Below are 19,275 nucleotides of genomic sequence, written 5' to 3'. Positions count from 1 at the left end.
TTGATCCTAACATGCCAGAAAAAAAAAAGTGCAATGATACATAAGCCTAACAGGCTTCCATAAAAATAAGGTTGAGTACCCAAAGTAATGAAAACATTGCTATTCAACCAGAAGATCTCATCCTTTCTCCTGCTTCACATCCTTTATATGCTCCTCCCACCCTGATACTCTCCATTTTGACTGGGCAGGGGATTCATGTGAGTTTATAATCTTGATAAATGAATAGGATCATGCATACACCAGGATGCATTATGATTATGGGTGAAGAAATCAGATTTGGTTTAAATTATAGAAATATTACATGTTAGTTTGCAAAGTCATGAGAAATTGAACTAACATATTTCAAACTATTTTTTAAAAAGGAGATTATCCAAATTACTCTTTATTTTTGTCTTTCTTATGTGTCCTCGGAAGCTACTCTAATATATATAGCTGACCATGACTCATCAAGTAAAAGGACATGATTAAACACAAGGAAGTAGACTCATTACTTTAGCCAGACTATTCATAGAAGTCACACTTAATCATTTCCAAAGGCAGTATATAGCTTTAGTTACAATTACCCCCAGTTTTATCAACATGATTTGACTTTACTCAGGAGAGACCACATCTCCAGGGATAAGAAAAATCATACTTTTTATTTTTCACATGAGGCCACCAGCAAAACAACAGTTCCACTAAGTTGCGTATCCCATTAGACTCATACAGAATTCATTAATTCATCAGATTTATTGAAATCCTATTATATATAATGTCCCCACTAGAATTTTAGAATTACAGAAATTAATAGTTAACGGTCTCCCATGGCAAGACCCATACATGCTCACTGGAACTGGTACCTGTCAACACTGAAATTTTAAAGAAATATACAATTTATTGGATTTTTAAAATTTTCTTTCTTTCAAGAAATGTCTTCTCTGTGAAGCCTTCCTGTGCTCCATAAGGTGGAATTTTCCCTCTGCACAACCTTGTATACACCTCTATAATGCACTTGTCATAGAATACTAAAATTATTTGTGTGTCTTATTTTGCCCACTAGACCTACCATAAATCTTGGTGAGGGAATAATTAACACAACTGAGCCCACTTAAGGTAGGGACTTTACCTGCAAAGGCTGTATCTCAGGAGCACGGCTGTCTCTTGTTAGCTGCATCATCTCTTTAATTTGGTAGAGTGCGTAGACAAAGGTCACCCAGGGGGAGGAGCTGACGCCCCAGGCTGGCTTGTTCACGTCCTCCTGTTCTTCCTGGTGCTTGGTTTTCTTGGGAGGAAGTCTGGGCTCAATGCGTGGCATGACGTCTTCGGTCTGTTGCTGTACCAAGTCAATGGTGGCTATGGGAACAGGACTAGAGGGCACGGGAATCCTTTCTGCCAACATTGTCTTGTCTGGAGAGAAAATCATGTTTAAATCATTTTTTGGAGTTTTCGTCATATTTAAACAAACAAAATAAGCAGACAATCCCATGAGCCCATGCTAGTGTACTTGGCAACATTAATAAATTGCTATGTATCAGGGGCCTCTTGGTGCAGGTACTGAGCAACAGATGTGATGTTCATCTTGCAGGATCTCTTTATAGGGATTAATAGACATTAACTTGTATTTGTTTATGAAATGTATTTTTCATTAAACTTAGATATAACTTAATCTGTGGGCATGGGTTATAATGAATGTGGCCTTAGGCCCACTTACAGGACTGAGTTTTTAAAGATAAGCATCAAAACAGGAAATGCCAGAAATAGCTGTTTCTGTTGGCCTTTTACTGAAGGCATAGACCATTTAGGATCATGAGGAAAAAAAATGTGAGAAAGACCAGTATTGGTCCTCTTTTCTGTATAGCTCGTTAGCATTAAAACCGGCCTTGGAGTTTTCTGTAATAAGCTAGTTTTTCCCTTTACAGAAGCATTTTAGGTACTTGAGGCAAACAAATGCCCCTCAAAGGATAGGACAAAGAAGATGAGCCTTGTTCTGGGACCCATGAGTTAAGCAAGAATATTTCCATTCTACTAGTTGGCTTTCTTCATTAAAAAAAAAAAAAAGTTGATTCAACTTGTACATTATATTTGATATAACCTCCTTTGTATATAACAATTTTAATGAAGGCCATGCCTGGTTAAGGGAAAACTTCAAATTTAAATTTTAAGACACTTTTTTCAAATGAATGCAAAAACACAGTAAGTAATACCACTCCCTATCCCTAGTAGTAAAATTACTGCATAGCTTTATGTGTGCAAAATCCCTTTAGAATACCAGAGAAATTTAAAACCAGTACTTCCTATACTACTTTGTACTATAAAACAAAACAAAAACAAGAAAACCCCCAAGCTACTTAAAATGGCCAGTATTCTTTTCAACATAGGACACAGCTTCTCTCTAACAATGGTACACATCAATTCATTTTCTCATACACCACTGAGAAAATCCAGCCAGGCAGGTCTGCTATGTATTCTGTGACCACCTCTGGGTTTCTCCATGGTTTCAACCTTTAGAACCATTCAGAAAGAATAGACAGGTTTACCTTCTTCCTCACTGGGCACTGCCAGCCACTGGATCAGGGCAAAAAGCAGGAGGATCACCAGGCAGGCCATGCCGATTCCTCGAAAGGTTGCGGCAGCCCCTGTGAAAACAGAGCACTGCATAGAGTAATTCCAGGAAATGCAGAGAGCCCTCATCTACAGCTGTCAATGTGCTGAAGTTCAGGGCAAAGGCAGCAGATCTTAGGACAAACCAGAGAATGATGAATAGCCAGTGGCTTCATAGAGTGGAAAAACACAGGCCTGGTAGGTCCCAGGAGACCCAGATGCTGGTATTGGATTGGTCATTCATCAACTTTTAAAACTGTATTTATAAAGGATTATCTCTGAGTGCCTCTTACCATAAAACTCAGTGGTGCTCTCTTCTTTGAGCACCATTTACCTAACTATTAAACAGCCCTACTAATCTGTAGTTGGGACAGCAGAGCTCAAGTAGTGCTATAAATTCAGATACCCTGGGCCCACCTTCCATAGATGACTGATCAGTCCAGATCCCTTGAGCAGGGTAATCTTATTTCCACCCCACCCCCTGTATTTGCGATAAGGGAGACCTGACAGGGCAGACAGATTGTGTTATCAAGAGATGTAGTGACATTACCAAAGCCAGCAAATAGCTAGATTTTTCTGGAATAACAATGATGAATTTTCTTTCTTCTAGCATTAATATCAGCAAGGTTAGGGTACTTTGCTTCAATCCAAAAGCACATGCTGTCCATTCATTTGTTTGGCTCCTTTGAGGTATCTGTAGCATCTCATTAGGCTGTTTGTCACAGTCGTGTGCACAGTTACAGGCTGGCTCTAATCATCTTAATGACTTAAGAACTCAGCTTTACAATTATGACTACCATGAAAGTGAGGAAGATAATATGAATACTGACTGGAGTTTTAACTTCTGGCAACCTTCAGTAATAATTTAAGTGTTTACTGAGGTGTTGCTAAAAAAAAAGTCATGTTTTCAACAACGAAGGAAAGGAAAAGGAGAAAGTCATTCTTACCAAAATAATTGACTAATACGCCTCCGATCATGGCACCACAACCTCTCCCCAAACCTAGGTGAAGGCCCTGCAGGATGCCCTGAGCAGACGTCCTCAGCTCAGGGGGAACTGCTGCACTGAGATAAGAAATGCACGCTGCCCAGATGGCCGCGTGTGTCACTCCTGGAGAGGAAGAAGAGTGGGATTGTCTGATCAGCATTGCCTAGGTTACTCTTTTGTGGAGAGTGAATTATTTATTTAATTACTTACACACACACACACACACACACACACACACACACACACACACACACACACCCCTACCTAATAAAGACATATATCTGATTTATGGTAAAATATACATAACGTAAAATTTACCATCTTTAACCACTTTTAAGCATTAAAGTACATTCAAAGTGGCATGCAACCATCCATCTCCGGATTTTAACACTGCAAACTGAAGCCCTGCACCCATTGAACAATAACTGCCTCTAGGCCCTGGAGACCACTATTCTGCTTTCTGTCTCTGAATCTGACTACTCTGGGTACCTCATGTAAGTGGAATCATTTCCACTTGGAAATAGTGGAATCGCTATTTGTCTTTCTGTGTCTGGCTTATCACTTAGCATAATGTCTTCAGAGTTCATCCACGTTTGTAGTAGGTGTCAGAATTCCCCTCCTTTTTAATATTCCATTGCAGGTATATAACACACTTTGTTTACTCATCTGTTGATGGACATTTCAGTTGTTTCCACCTTTTGGCTACTGTGAATACTGCTGCAATGTTTATGGGTGTTCGCTATCTGTTTGAGTCCCTGCTGTCAGTTCTTTGGTGTGTTATACCTAGAAGTGGAATTACTAAGCCATACAGTAATAATATGTTCAACACTTGGAGGAACTACCTGTTTTCCACAGTAGCTGTACCATTTTACATTCCCGTCAGAAATGCGCAAGAGTTCGTTCCAATTTCTCCACATCCTCACTGGCACTTGTTATTTTCTGTGTTTTTTTTATAATAGCATTCCTAATGGGTATGAAGTGGTATCTCATTGTGGTTTTGATCTGCATTCCCTACTGGCTAGTGAAGATAAACATTTTTGTTGTTGTTGTTAATGTGTTTACTGGCCATTTGTATATCTCCTTTGGAGAAATGTCTATTCAAGTCTTTTGCCCATTTTTTAAAATAACTTACTAAAAATTATTTATTTATTGATTTGAGAGAGAGAGATAGAGCATGAGTGGGAGAGGGCCAGAGAGAGGGAGGGAGGGAAAATTCCAAGCAGGCTCCACACTGTTAGAGCAGAGCCTGACGCAGGCTGGAACTCACAAGCCATGAGATCATGACTTGAGCCAGAACCAAGAGTTGGACGCTTAACTGATTGAGCCACCCAGGCACCCCAGCTTTTTTTTAAATGTTTGTTTATTTACTTATGAGAGAGAGAGAGAGAGAGAGAGAGAGAGAGAGAGAGAATGAACAAGTAGGGGAGGGGCAGAGAGAGAGAGAGGAAAACAAAGAATCCCAAGCAGGCTCCACGAGATCATGACATGAGCCGAAATCAAGAGTTGGATACTTAACCAACTGAGCCACCCAGGCGCCCTGGCCAATTTTTGAACTAGGTTGTGTGGGGAGTTTTGTTGTTGAGTTATCGAAGTTCTTGATATATTTGGGTTTTAACTCCTTACCGGACACATGTTTTTACCTAAAATTATTTCCATTATGATTAGCACCAAGAATAACATTCTTAGTCGGGCGCCTGGGTGGCTCAGTCGGTTAAGTGGCCGACTTTGGCTCAGGTCGTGATCTCGCGGTCCGTGAGTTCGAGCCCCACATCGGGCTCTGTGCTGACAGCTCAGAGCCTGGAGCCTGTTTCAGATTCTGTGTCTCCCTCTCTCTGATCCTCCCCCGTTCATGCTCTGTCTCTCTCTGTCTCAAAAATAAATAAACATTTAAAAAAAATTTTTTTAAGAATAACATTCTTAGGGGCGCCTGGGTGGCGCAGTCGGTTAAGCATCCGACTTCAGCCAGGTCACGATCTTGCGGTCCGTGAGTTCGAGCCCCGCGTCAGGCTCTGGGCTGATGGCTCAGAGCCTGGAGCCTGTTTCAGATTCTGTGTCTCCCTCTCTCTCTGCCCCTCCCCCGTTCATGCTCTGTCTCTCTCTGTCCCAAAAATAAAATAAACGTTGAAAAAAAAAAATTAAAAAAAAAAAAAGAATAACATTCTTAGAGATACAGCTTTTTACATAATCTGAGATTATTTGGCTATAGTTCTATAAATAAGGCTAATGATTCAAAGGATATAACAATTTTTATACCTTTTAATATATAGTTCCAATTGGTTTTCTGAAAGAGCACAGAGACCATTTACAATGCCTCAATACCAGTTTCATTATATTTTCACCATTTGTCGGAGGGAGTAAAGGATAAAGATAACAGGTGAAAAATAATTTGGGTCATTATTTTAAATGTACAGCAACTGTGCATTGTCTAAATTTAAATCTCTATTAGAACACTGTTTTAAATTTAATAAAAAATAATAAATAAGTAAATACATGTAATAAAAAGATACTGTCACAACAAGTTTTACTGAGAAGGGGTTAAGAAATCATCTGATTCTGCCTAGATTAAGTAATGAGCTTGCTCCCTGAAAAATAATCCTAGTTGGAGATACTGTCATCAGAAACTCATAACCTAGGTTTTGAAAAATGAAACTAGAAGATTAATATTCACTTTTTAATCTGACATTAGTCCACTTCTGACAAAAATGGAATAATGGACTGGATTTGCCCTCCTTCTGAAACAACCAAAATTGGACACAATATATGAAATATAGTTCCCAAGACACTGGATATCAACAATAATGACTGATCTCTGATTGATGGGAAACAAATGAGGAGCCCCAGCTTACTGTCTGGTTAGAGTTTAAAAGCCTCAAGGCAGGGGTGCCTGGGTGGCTCACTCAGTGAAGCGTCAGGCTTTTGGTTTTGGCTCAGGTCATGGTCTCATGGTCATGAGTTAGAGCCCCACTTTGGGCTCCGTGCTGGGCATGGAGCCTGCTGAGGATTCTCTCTCTCCCTCTCTCCCTGTCTTTGTGCCCCCCTCCTTCCCTGCAACAAATAAATAAACTTAAAAAAAAATAGCTTCAAGGCATAGAGGGGGAGCCACTGAGTTGAGATGAAGCTAACAGTCTGGAGAGACCAAGGCAGCTAGAGTTCTAGGGCAGAGTACCAGAGAGGAGAGAGCTTTACAGAAACTAGAGGGATTGGCAGGTACCCTCAAGGTACTTGAATACCCTCAAGTAATTCAGCAGAGTGGTGCAGCAAAAACATAGGTACAAACTATCCACAGCCAGGGAAGAACCATCCAAAAGCACCACAGACAACAGTACTCAGAACCCATACAGGGCCAGGAATAGTACCTATTTCAACCACACAGGGAAGTTCATGATTGGTAGAGTATTCAGAAGGGTCTTGTGTTAGTATTATGAAAGAATTAGAATTACTGGGAACAGTGCTCTGGTCCCACCTAAGTAATCTTCAAAAGCAAAGCCCAAAAAGATCATACTATTTCCAAGTAATTTATCTGTGTCCCAGAACAAAGCTAAAGAATATTTATAAGAAATACAAAAATATCTAGCACCCCAAAAAGTAAAATTCGCAATGTCTAGCATACAATTAAATTACCAGGGATGATCTGCACTTAAGTGGATTCTACTATTCAATAATGGAATAAACACTATTTTTGCTGGATATGTTAGATTATATGCCCTATAGTTAACTGAAACAATAGAAATAATTTTTATGAGGTTTATATATGTTTCAGTAATCATTTCAACCAGGTTACTTAGATGACTAGAAATAGTATGCATACTTAATTTCCACAGAAGTCAAATGAAATATTTGCTTTATCTGACTAAACAACTGCAGTACCTTAGATAATGCCAGCTTTCTCAGAACTGAGTAATTCCTGGATAGTCTTAATTATAAATGTTGACACAGTAGTACACAATGGAAATACTTTTCAATACTTCCCTTTATATTATTAAAGATCCTGCTAAACTCCATTTCTTCTCAGATACACGTTTTTCTTCATTAACAACACTAAGGAAAAACTCCTATATTCCAAGAAATAAAATGAATGTATTCAAAAAAAATTTTTTTAATGTTTATTTTTGAGAGAGCGAGTGAGCACATGAGCAGGGAGGGGCAGAGAGTGAGGGAGACAAAGAATCCCAAATAGACTCCATGCCGTCAGCACAAAGCCCGATGTGGGCTCAAACTCATGAACCACAAAACCACAAGATCATGACCTGAGCTGAAACCAAGAGTTGGACACCTAACCAACTGAGCCTTCCAGGCACCCCAGATATATTCAAAATTAATTAGATTCAATGGTAAAATCCAACATAGAGGTGGAAATCATTTCTTAAAAATGAATCATCAAAGATCTGAAACCACATCAAATGACTGTAAATTAACTTTAATAGTGAAGCCAAATCTATCGTTTTGTCTGTGTCTGAGCAATCAACTGCAGGATTTACAAGTAGACAGAGATGGGCCTATGTATTTATGTGACCAAAACAATAGCAAATATATATTTGCTGTAATTCTAGATGAACTATAAGTCTAGCAGTAAATAGGGTTTCTTTCTTTTTCTTCAAAATTCTAAGTGTTTTCTAAAACACTGAGTCTTCTAAGATAATTAAAGCATCTTCCAGCAGGATGACTTAAGTCAGGATTCTTAAAGGTTCTAAACTATTAGAATTTAGGCGGTGGTATTAAGTGGCAGTTGTAAAAGATTCTCTATAGTTAGATTTCTAGAGTTTCTTTACTGCTTTTGAGGACTAATAAGATAATTGGGAACCACATTCCGTAAAGCAACTCAGGGCATTAACTGAAGGAAAATTTAGTAAACCATACAGTAGAAATTTTTTCTTTGGAACCAAATGCAAAAGAATGAAAGCCATTCTGCCTGTATGCTCCAGCATTTTCCAGGGAAGATATAAAACTAAAATTGGTTTCTCTGAGATACCTTATTTCAAAATATCATGTAAACAGAAGAATCCATACCACTTCCTAGAGAAGAAACTAGCAAAACTAAAAAATCCACAAGAGGGGACTGGGTTGGTAATAACACCTTTGTATATAAAAGACAATTATGGAGTTGTGATTCTTATTCTTAAATTAAATACGCAAACTTCTAGTAATCATATTAATTATCTGAAACTCTTGACAGTGTTTTTAACCACAGTTGTATTCTGGCCCTCTAATTTTAAAACAAGGAAAAAGCAATCTAGAAACTTAAAAACCCTCTGCCATTTTTCTTATTTGTAAGACAAAGAAAATCGTAGCAATTGTGCTACCTGAAACTTTCCTGTAAGATTTAGGAGGTAAAAGATATAAGCCAAGAAAAGAAAATGCTTCCATCCACTTAACCTTTTATTAGAGAACTATGAAAAAAGTAGTAGCTGATTATTCTCTATATGATGAAATAAATTATTCAGTGGCATGGGTAAGTGTTTTCACACTAGAGCTTTTATAAGTTTTTAAACCTTTTAGTATGAGATAACTAGGTTGATGGATTAGTCGAAGAATAAAAAGATGTTGCCCCCTGACTGGTAATAGTAACAAAGGTACTTGAAGTGACTCTCCTTGCAATTGACTCTCCTTCCTTGGCTACTTGTCAGAAAACTACTGATATTTGTGAATGGCAATTCAAACACCCAACTCACATAAGAGGTGCTTAATATATATGTTTGAGTGGCAATTCAATACCATATGTTAATTGGCAGTGAATGACTCTCAAAGACCACACAAGTCACTCAGCCTCTCAGTCTGAGTCTTAGTCTCTCAGTCAATTCCTTACCTTTACTAGCATCCCACATGATTACTTACAAGGCCTAACAGAAACACAGACATAGCTTCACAGGACCTACATCCAAGACCTTAACTGTTTGGGAATACACTACATTTGAATAACCAAGAACCACTGGAAATAAGTATGACTCACATTAAATTTTTTTCATTAATGATATAGTAGTCTACCAGGAATTGTGCTGTGTTTTTTTTTTTTAAGTTTATTTATTTTGAGAGAGAGAGAGAGAGAGAGCGAGAGCAAGAGCATGCGTGGGCAGAGAAAGAGGGAAAGAGAGAATCCCAAGTAGGCTCTGCACCATCAGCACAGAGCCCAGTGTGGGGCTCAAACCTACAAACCGTGAGTGAGATCATGACCTGAGCCAAAATCAAGAGTTGGACACCCAACAGGTGCTCCTGTGCTAAGTGTTTTATATAGATTATCTCATTTATTCTTCCCAGTAGTACTATTTTTATTCTCCCTTTTCTAAAAAAGGAAAGTAGGCACAGAGAGATTAAAGTGCCTTGTCCAAAGTCACATAGACAACAGGGTAGTAGAACAGGATTTGAACCGAAGGTATAGAAGTATTGTGCTTAAGTACTATACTATATACCCTCCTAACAACTATTGTAAGTATTATATAGTAAACATAACTATCTATTTTGAGAAGTTTTTTGATAATATCAAACATGCCCCCCAAAATCTACTAATTAAAAAAAATGTATAATCTTACCACCTACTTCCCCTCCTTTTCCAAAGACCTCAGATCATTGATATTATCAAGTTTTTTATATGTCTCAAATAACTCTTTACCTTATAATATTCAAGATTGGTATCTGATCCTGTAACATGAATTTCAAGATTGTTCAGTCTTGTCCCAGAAAAATGCTCTACTGCAATAAATGTATGCAGGTATTAACAAGAAAAAAAATCCTTTCTTCACCAGTAGACAGCTGCTCTTTGTAAAATGCTGCCTGGCTTTTACAAAGCCATCGTAATGGCTGGGAGGGGTGAGAACTGACAATCAAAATACTGGAGAATTGGGATTTTTTCTTTTGTTTTTCTTGCTCTGCCACTGACTTATGCTCACTAAACAAAACATAAGTATCCCCAAAGCACTGGCACACTGAATCAGTTGTGACAGACCCTTTCCATTGATGGACCAAAGCATACATGTCAGTTACTTCAAGGTACTTCTCAAATGCTGGGCTTAAAAAAAAAAAAAAAAGTTAAAAAAAGCTTCTGAAAGATCCATATAGTGAAAAGTAAGAGACTGCTCTTTCTAAAAACAACAACAACAACAAAACAAAAACCAAAACCCAAAATCTCCACTGGGCTGGCAATAAAAGGAGTCTATATTGGTTAAGGTAATGATAGCTGTTGTAATGGATAAACCTTGGAATCTTAGTGGTTTCATACATTAGATGTTTTATTTTCTTGCTCATCTAAAGCCCAATGGGCATGGGTCAGGAAGAGTAACAGTTGTGCTCCATGTAGTTGTTAGGGATGCGGGCTACAGAGCCTCAGCCATCTTCAACACCTGGTTACCCTGGGTACATATATCCAGCTGGCAGAGTAGGGAGTGGAGGAAGGCACATCGAAAATTTTATGGTCTGGGTTTAGAAGTGAAACACATCATTCCTGCTCACAGCCACTGAACAGAATTAGCCAAATGGTCATACCTAACTGCAAGGGAGGCTGGGAAATAGAGCCCAACTAAGTGTCCATGAAGAAAAGGATACATTTCATATCAGGTGAAAAGGATACATTTCACATCAGGTAAAAAGCAAGCCCAGTGTCTCTTCCAAAGTAAGGGCCACCAACAGCAATGGACCTTTTAAAAAGAGCACAGAACCCTACAGACAGCAGTTGACCTATCAGCAGCAGCTGCATGAACCATACATGTGTTGCACAAAAGACACTTTAAATAAGACATACAATATTGTTAAAGATCAGTGCTCCCATATCCACCAACATATAGCACTACAAGAATCACCTTCATGCTATTCATTCAAATAGCACTTACTGAGCACCCAGACTATGAGGCAGAACCCCTGCTCTGCTTTGAAAATCTGATAATGTACACATTAAAACACCTCTTTAACCACCTCTTAAACCACCCATTTATAGTCTAATGGGTGAAAAGTGCCTGGATTTACCTGAAAGAAAAAGACATTGAATTCCTTGAGGAGAATAAACATATCCAGCACCTAGCACAGGGCTTGACACACAATGGCAGCTGAGCAAAAGAATGGTGAAATGAAATGAAGCAGGCAGTGGTCACATGCTGCGGTATAAGGAAAAAGCATTTGGAGATAAAAGGTGCCCTGGGTAAGGTTGGAGAAAGATTCCAAATCCCACGTATGAGTAAAAATGAACAGAGGAGGGGCGCCTGGGTGGCCCAGTTGGTTGAGCGTCCAACTTTGGGTCAGGTCATGATCTCATGGTTCGTGAGTTTGAGCCCCGCGTCAGGCTCTCTGCTGTCACTGTGGAGCCCACTTTGGATCCTCCATCTCCGTCTCTCTCTGCCCCTCCCCTGCACATGTGTCCTCTCTTTCTCTCTCTCAAAAATAAATATTTTAAAAAAGAAATGAAGCTTCTGTAAGTCTCTATAAGCTTCACTTTACAAGTTAAAAAAAAAGACATGTGAGTTGCTTTTGTTTAAAAAAAAAAAAAAAAGGTTGGGGCGCCTGGGTGGCGCAGTCGGTTAAGCGTCCGACTTCAGCCAGGTCACGATCTCGCGGCCCGTGAGTTCGAGCCCCGCGTCGGGCTCTGGGCTGATGGCTCAGAGCCTGGAGCCTATTTCCGATTCTGTGTCTCCCTCTCTCTCTGCCCCTCCCCCGATCATGCTCTGTCTCTCTCTGTCCCAAAAATAAATAAATGTTGAAAAAAAAAAATTAAAAAAAAAAAGGTCTATAACTGATAAAACAATATTTTATGTGCCCTTGTGAATTTCATATGGAGGCACCATTGCCTCAGCATACCTTTAAAAAGGTTTTAGGAGGTTACCACCAAAACTGACTGTGTTTAATGTCAAAACTTGCCAACCAGTGTATGCTTCATGCTCAGTGATTCCCCATATCAAGCCACACATGAGAACTGGTGTTATATCAAAGACAGTAAAAATTTCACTTCCCAAAGAAAGCTTTAAGAACAGTGTGCAGTGACTAATCATTTATGGCCAGGCTTTAATGCATAATTGCAATTTAACCTCTTCAAGGAGAATCTTCTAAATTATATTTCCTTTGGTCCTGATTTTTATTTATTTATAATTTTTCATTTTACTTTTGTTATGTTATCTAACATCTATTGAAGGTAACTGTATGCCGTGTAATATGCCAAATACTTCACATGCATCAGTTTATTTAATACTCATACCAGTTTGTTCCACAGCACAAGAGTCTAAGGCTTAGCATCTTGCCTCAAAACACATAGTTTATAGGTGAGAGCTGGAATACAAGACAGTCTAATTCAAGCCTAAGCACTTTATAGTTTCTATATATTATTGCATATTTTGGTAAGTTGTCTTAAATAATTTATAGAATGAGGTGGGAACATAAGTAAATGATTAAAAACATACTGATGTTTTTATAGATATGCAACGGAGACAGGATGGTATTCTAGGAAAAAAGTTATCATACTGAAGATTCAGCTTTTAAATTTAGTTTTCAATTTTTCTTTACATATTTATAAATTTTTGACATAGAACTTACTGTATTATTCAAGAATTTTAAAAATTAGAAAATACAATTACAGTACATTTTGCAGATTATAACATCAAGTGTATCTTCCTATGTGCATGTTTCTTTGGAGAATTCAAAAAGTGTCAGCATGGTCTTTGAATTTAAGATGTAAACAATATATTTGAACAAGAATTTAGAACAACAGTCATAAGACTACTAGCTGGGCTTGAAAAAAGCATAGAAGACACCAAAGAAGCCCTTGCTGCAGAGATCAAAGACCTAAAAAGTAGTCAAGATGAATTAAAAAATCAATAGCTGAGATGAAAATAAACTAGATACAGTGACAGCAAGGACTGAAGACAGAGGAGAGAATAGGTGAAATAGAAGATAAAACTGTGGCAAATAATGAAGCTGAAAAAAAGAGGGAAAGGAAATTACTAGATCAGTAGGGGGCGAATGAGAGAACTAAGTGATTCCATGAAACAAAGCAATATCCTTATCATAGGAGCCCCAGAAGCAGAAGAGCAAGAAAAAGGGGCTGAAGGTTTATTTGGATATAACTGAAAACTTCCCTAACCAAGCATCCAACTCCAAGAGGCATAAAGAACCCCCTTCAAAATCAATAAAAACATGTCAACACCATGACGTATCATAGTGAAATTGGCAAAATACAAAGATAAAGACAGAATTCTGAAAGCAGCCAGGGACAAAAGGTCCTTAACCTACAAGTGTAGACACATAAGGTTGGTAGCAGACCTGTCCACTGAAACTTGGCAGGCCAGAAGGGAGTGGCAGGAAATATTCAATGTGCTGAATAGGAAAAATATGAAGCCAAGAATCCTTTACCCAGCAAAGCTGTCATTCAGAATAGAAGAGATAAAGACTTTCCCAAACAAAACCTAAAGGAGTTTATAACCACTAAGCCAGCCCTGCAAGAAATTCTAAGGGGGACTCTCTGAGTGGAAACCAGCAAAGACTACAAAGGACGAGAGAACATCACCAGAAACACGAAATCTAAAGATAGCATAATGGCACTAAATTCATATCTTTCAATAATCACTCTGAATGTAAATGTACTAAATGCCCCAATCAAAAGACACAGGGTATCAGAAGGGATAAAAAAACAAGATTCATCTATATGCTGCCTAAAAGAGGCTCATTTTAGTCCTGAGGACACCTGCAGATTGAAAGTGAGGGGATGGGGAAAAAAAAAAAAGTGGGATGGAGAACCATCCATCATGCCAATGGATGTCAAAAGAAAGCTGGAGTAGCCATGCTTATATCAGACAAACTAGATTTTAAAACAAAGACAGTAACAAGATATGAAGAAGGGCATTAAATCATAATTAAGGGGTCTATCCACAAGAAGATCTAACAATTGTAAATATTTATTCTCCCAACTTGAAACACCCAGATATGTCAATTAATCACAAACATAAACTCATTAATAATAATAACATTATTGTAGGAGACTTTTAATACTCCACTTACAACAATAGACAGATTCATCTAAGCAGAAAATCCAACAAGGAAACAACAGCTCTGAATGACACACCAGACCAGATGGACTTAGCAGATATATTCAGAATATTTCATCCTAAAGCAGCAGAATACACATTATTCTAAAGTGCACATAGAACATTCTCCAGAATAGATCATATATTGGGTCGCAAATCAGCCCCCAACAGATACAAAAAGACAGAGATCATACCATGCATATTTTCAGATCACAATGCTACAAAACTTGAAATCAACCACAAGAAAAAATCTGAAAAGCCTTCAAATACCTGGAGGTTAAAGAACATCCTACTAAAGAATGAATGGGTTAACCAGAAAATTAAAGAAGAAATTAAAAAATACATGGAAGCAAATGAAAATGAAAACATGATAGTCCAAAGCCTTCAGGGTGCAGCAAAGGCAGTCCCGTAAGGAAAGTACATTGCAATTCAGGCCTATCTTAAGAAGCAGAAAAAGTCCCAAATACACACTCTAGCCTTACATCTAAAGGAGCTAGAAAAGGAGCAGCAAATAAAGCCCAAAGCCAGCAGAAGAAGGGAAATAATAAAGATTAGAGCAGAAATAAATAATAGAGAATCCAAAAAAGCAGAACAGACCAATGAAACTAAAAGCTGGTATTTTGAAAGAATAAACAAAATTGATAAGCCCCTAGCCAGACTTCTCAAAAAGAAAAGAGAGAGGACTCAAATGGATAAAATCATGAATAAAAGAAGAAAGATCACAACCAACACCACTGAAATACAAATTATAAGAGAATACTATGAAAAACTATATGCCAACAAATTGGACAATCTGGAAGAAATGGACAAATTCCTAGATACTCACACACTACCAAAACTCAAAAGGAAGAAACAGAAAATTTGGACAGGCCCAAAACCAGCAAAGAAATTAAACTGGTTATCAAAAATCTCCCAACATCCCTCTCTAACCTTTTTTTTTTCTTCCCCTCTCCCATAGACTTGCGTTTTCTCAGGATCCACAGAAGAATGAAAACATATGGTATCTGTCTTTCTCTGTATGATGGGGGGGTGGGAGGGAGGGGAGGGTGGGTAATGGGTATTGAGGAGGGCACCTTTTGGGATGAGCACTGGATGTTGTATGGAAACCAATTTGACAATAAATTTCATATTTTAAAAAAATGCAAAAAATAAAGAAATAAAAATAAAAATAAAAATCTCCCAACAAATAAGAGTCCTGAGCCAGATGGCTTCACAGGGTAATTCTACCAGACTTTTTTTCTTTTAAAGTTTATTTATTTTGAGAAAGAGAGAGAGAGACAGCCAGTAGAGGAGGACCAGAGAGAGAAGGGGATAGAGGATCCACAGAGGTTCGGTGCTGACAGCAGAGAGCCTGATGTGGGGTTTGAACTCATGATGAGATCATGACCTAAGCCAAAGCTGGACACTTAACCAGCTGAGCCATCCAGTTACCCCTCCACCAGACATTTAAAGAAGAGTTAACACCTATTCTCCTTAAACTATTCCAAAAAAATAGGACTGGAAGAAAAGCTTCCAAACTCATTCTATGAAGCCAGCATTACCTTGATTCCAAAATAGACAAAGACCCCACTAAAAAGGAGAATTACAGTCAATACCCCTGATGAATCTGGCTGCAAAAATTCTCAACAAGATACTAGCAAATGGAATTGAACAGTATATTAAAAGAATTATTCACCATGATCAAGTGGGATTTATTCCTGGGCTTCAGGACTGGTTTAATATTCACAAATTAGGGGCGCCTGGGTGGCTTGGTCGGTTAAGCGTCTGACTTCAGCTCAGGTCATGATCTCATGGTCCGTGAGTTCGAGCCCCGTGTCGGGCTCTGTGCTGACAGCTCAGAGCCTGGAGACTGTTTCAGATTCTGTGTCTCCCTCTCTCTCTGCCCCTCCCCTGTTCATGCTCTGTCTCTCTCTGTCTCAAAAATAAATAAACATTAAAAAAAAATTTTTTTAATATTCACAAATTAATCAACATGATACATCACATTAATAAAAGAAAGGATAAGAACCATATGATCCTTTCAATAGATATAGAAAAAGCATTTGACAAAATACAGCATCCATTCTTGATAAAAATCCTCAAGAGGATAGAAGGAACATACCTCAACATCATAAAAGCCATATATGAAAGGCCCACAGCTAATATCATCCTCAATGGAGAAAACCTGAGGGCTTTCCCCCTAAGATCAGGAACATGACACAGTTGTCCACTCTCACCACTGTTCAACATAGTACTGGAAGTCCTAGCCTCAACAATCAGACAACAAAAAGAAAGAAAAGGCATCCAAATTGGCAAGGAAGAAGTCAAACTTTACAGATGAAATGATACTCTACATGGAAAACCCAAAAGACTCCACCAAAAAACGGCTAGAGCTGATCCATGAATTCAGCAAAGTCGCAGGATATAGAATCAAGGTACAGAAATTGGTTGCATTTCTATACATCAATAATGAAGGAGCAGAAAGAGAAATCAAGGAATCAATGCTATTTACAATTGTACCAAAAACCACAAGATACCTAGGAATAAACCTAACCAAAGAGGTAAAAGATCTATATGCTGAAAACTACAGAAAGCTTATGAAAGAAACTGAAGACAACACAAAGAAATGCAGAAACATTCCATGCTCATGGATTGGAAGAACAAATATTGTTAAATGTCTATAGTACCCAAAGCAATCTATACATTCAATGTAGTCTTTATGAAAATAGCACCAGCATTCTTCACAGAGCTAGAACAAACAATCCTAAAATTTGTATGGAACCACAAAGGACCTCAAATAGCCAAAGTATTGTTGAAAAAGAAAACCAAAGCTAGAGGCATCACAATTTCAGACTTTAAACTGTATTACAGCTGTATTACAAAGCTGTAATCATTAAGACAGTATGGTACTGGCATATAAACAGACCCACAGATCAATGGAATAGAAGAGAGAACCCAGAAATGGACCCACAGATACATGGCCAACTAATCTTCGACAAAGCAGGAAAGAGTATCCAATGAAAAAAAGACAGTCTCTTCAGCTGGGAAAACTGGACGACAACTTGCAGAAGAGTGAAACCGGACCACTTTCTTACACCATACACAAAAATAAATTCAAAATGGATGAAAGACCTAAATGTGAGACAGGAAACCATCAAAATCCCACAGAAGAAAACAAGCAACAACCTCTTTGACCTAGGCCACAGCAACTTCTACTTGACATGTCTCCGAAGGGAGGTAAGGGAAATAAAAGTAAAAATGAACTGTTGAGACCTCATCAAGATAAAAAGCTTCTGCACAGTGAAGGAAACAATCAACAAATCAACAAAACTAAAAGGTAACTGACGTAATGGGAGAAGATGTTTCCAAATGACGTATCAGATAAAGGGTTAGTATCCAAAAACTATAGAGAACTTACCAAACTCAACACCCAAAAATCAAATAATCCAATTAAAAAATGGGCAAAAGACATGAATAGACACTTTTCCAAAGAAGACATCCAGATGGCTAACAGACACATGAGAAAATGCTCAACATCACTCACTGTCAGGGAAATACAAATCAAAACCACAATGAGATACCACCTCACACCTGTCAGAATAGCTAAAATCAACAACTCATCAAACAACAGATGTTGGCAAGGATGTAGGAAAAGGGGAACCCTTTTGCACTGCTGGTAGGAATGCAAACCTTTGCAGCCACTCTGGAAAACAGTGTGGAGATTCCTTAAACAATTAAAAATAGAACTACCCTATGACCCAGCAATTGCAGTACTAAGTATTTATCCAAAGGATACAGGTGTACTGCTTCAAAGGGGCACATGCACCCTAATGTTTATAGCAGCACTATCAACAATAGCCAAATTATGGAAAGAGTCAAATGTCCATGGACTAATGAATGGATAGAGAAGATGTGGTATATCTATATCTATATCTATATCAATATAGATATACACGTACATACATACAGTGGACTATTACTCAGTGATGAAAAAGAATGAAATCTTGCCATTTGCAACAATGTGGATGGAACTAGAATGTATCATGCTAACCGAAGTAAGTCAGAGAAAGACAAATATGATTTCACTCACATGTGGAATTTAAGAAACAAGACCGATGAAGATAGAGGAAGGGAAGGAAAAACAAGATAAAAACAGAGAGGGAGGCAAACCACAAGAGACTTAGATACAGAGAACAAACAGAGTTTCTGGAGAGGAGGTGGGTGGCGGTGGGCTGAGTGGGTGATGGGCACTAAGGAGGGCACTTTTAGGGATTAGCACTGGGTGTCATACGTAAGAGATAAATCACTGGGTCCTACTTCTGAAACCAAGACTACACTGTATGTTAACTAATGAATTTAAATAAAAAAATAAAGAATTAAAACTAAATCATGAGGTTAAACTAGTATTTGTAAAATAATTGGATAGCAATTAAGTACTAAACTATATAACACAGTCCATAAATCTAAGAACAATTCAGAAAAGGAAGAGCCAAGTATGGGATAAAATGCCCAGAACAGGATTCTTGAAGCAGAAGACATTTAAAGTGAATTTTAGGTGGACAAAATAATGCCTATTTCAAAGAAAAAGTTATATAAGAGTTTTAGTAACTAAATAAACCATGGGAGTGACACAGAATAAAATTGCTCTACTGCAATTTATAAGACAATTCTGATTTAAAAAATGATTTTAACAGTTAACACCAGTGACTTTTATATGTTAGTTTATCAACTGAAAAGCT

At 38.1% G+C, this 19,275-nt stretch overlaps 1 protein-coding gene across 2 annotated transcripts in view; it reads right to left on the bottom strand.

Moving 5' to 3' along the window:
- Window positions 1-19,275, bottom strand: part of MFSD6 (major facilitator superfamily domain containing 6) — a 78,794-nt gene that overhangs the window by 3,114 nt on the left and 56,405 nt on the right. For both annotated transcript variants that reach the window (XM_043577319.1, XM_043577320.1), the window contains exons 4-6: window positions 3,528-3,689; window positions 2,517-2,615; window positions 1,106-1,386 (exon numbers count right to left, since the gene is read on the bottom strand). In XM_043577319.1, the coding sequence (XP_043433254.1) occupies window positions 1,106-1,386; window positions 2,517-2,615; window positions 3,528-3,689 (542 nt within the window). The remainder of the gene's footprint in view (window positions 1-1,105; window positions 1,387-2,516; window positions 2,616-3,527; window positions 3,690-19,275) is intronic.

The sequence above is a fragment of the Prionailurus bengalensis genome, chromosome C1, assembly GCF_016509475.1.
Source record: "Prionailurus bengalensis isolate Pbe53 chromosome C1, Fcat_Pben_1.1_paternal_pri, whole genome shotgun sequence".
NCBI lineage: Eukaryota > Metazoa > Chordata > Mammalia > Carnivora > Felidae > Prionailurus > Prionailurus bengalensis.
This window is presented reverse-complemented; position numbering and strand designations above follow the sequence as displayed.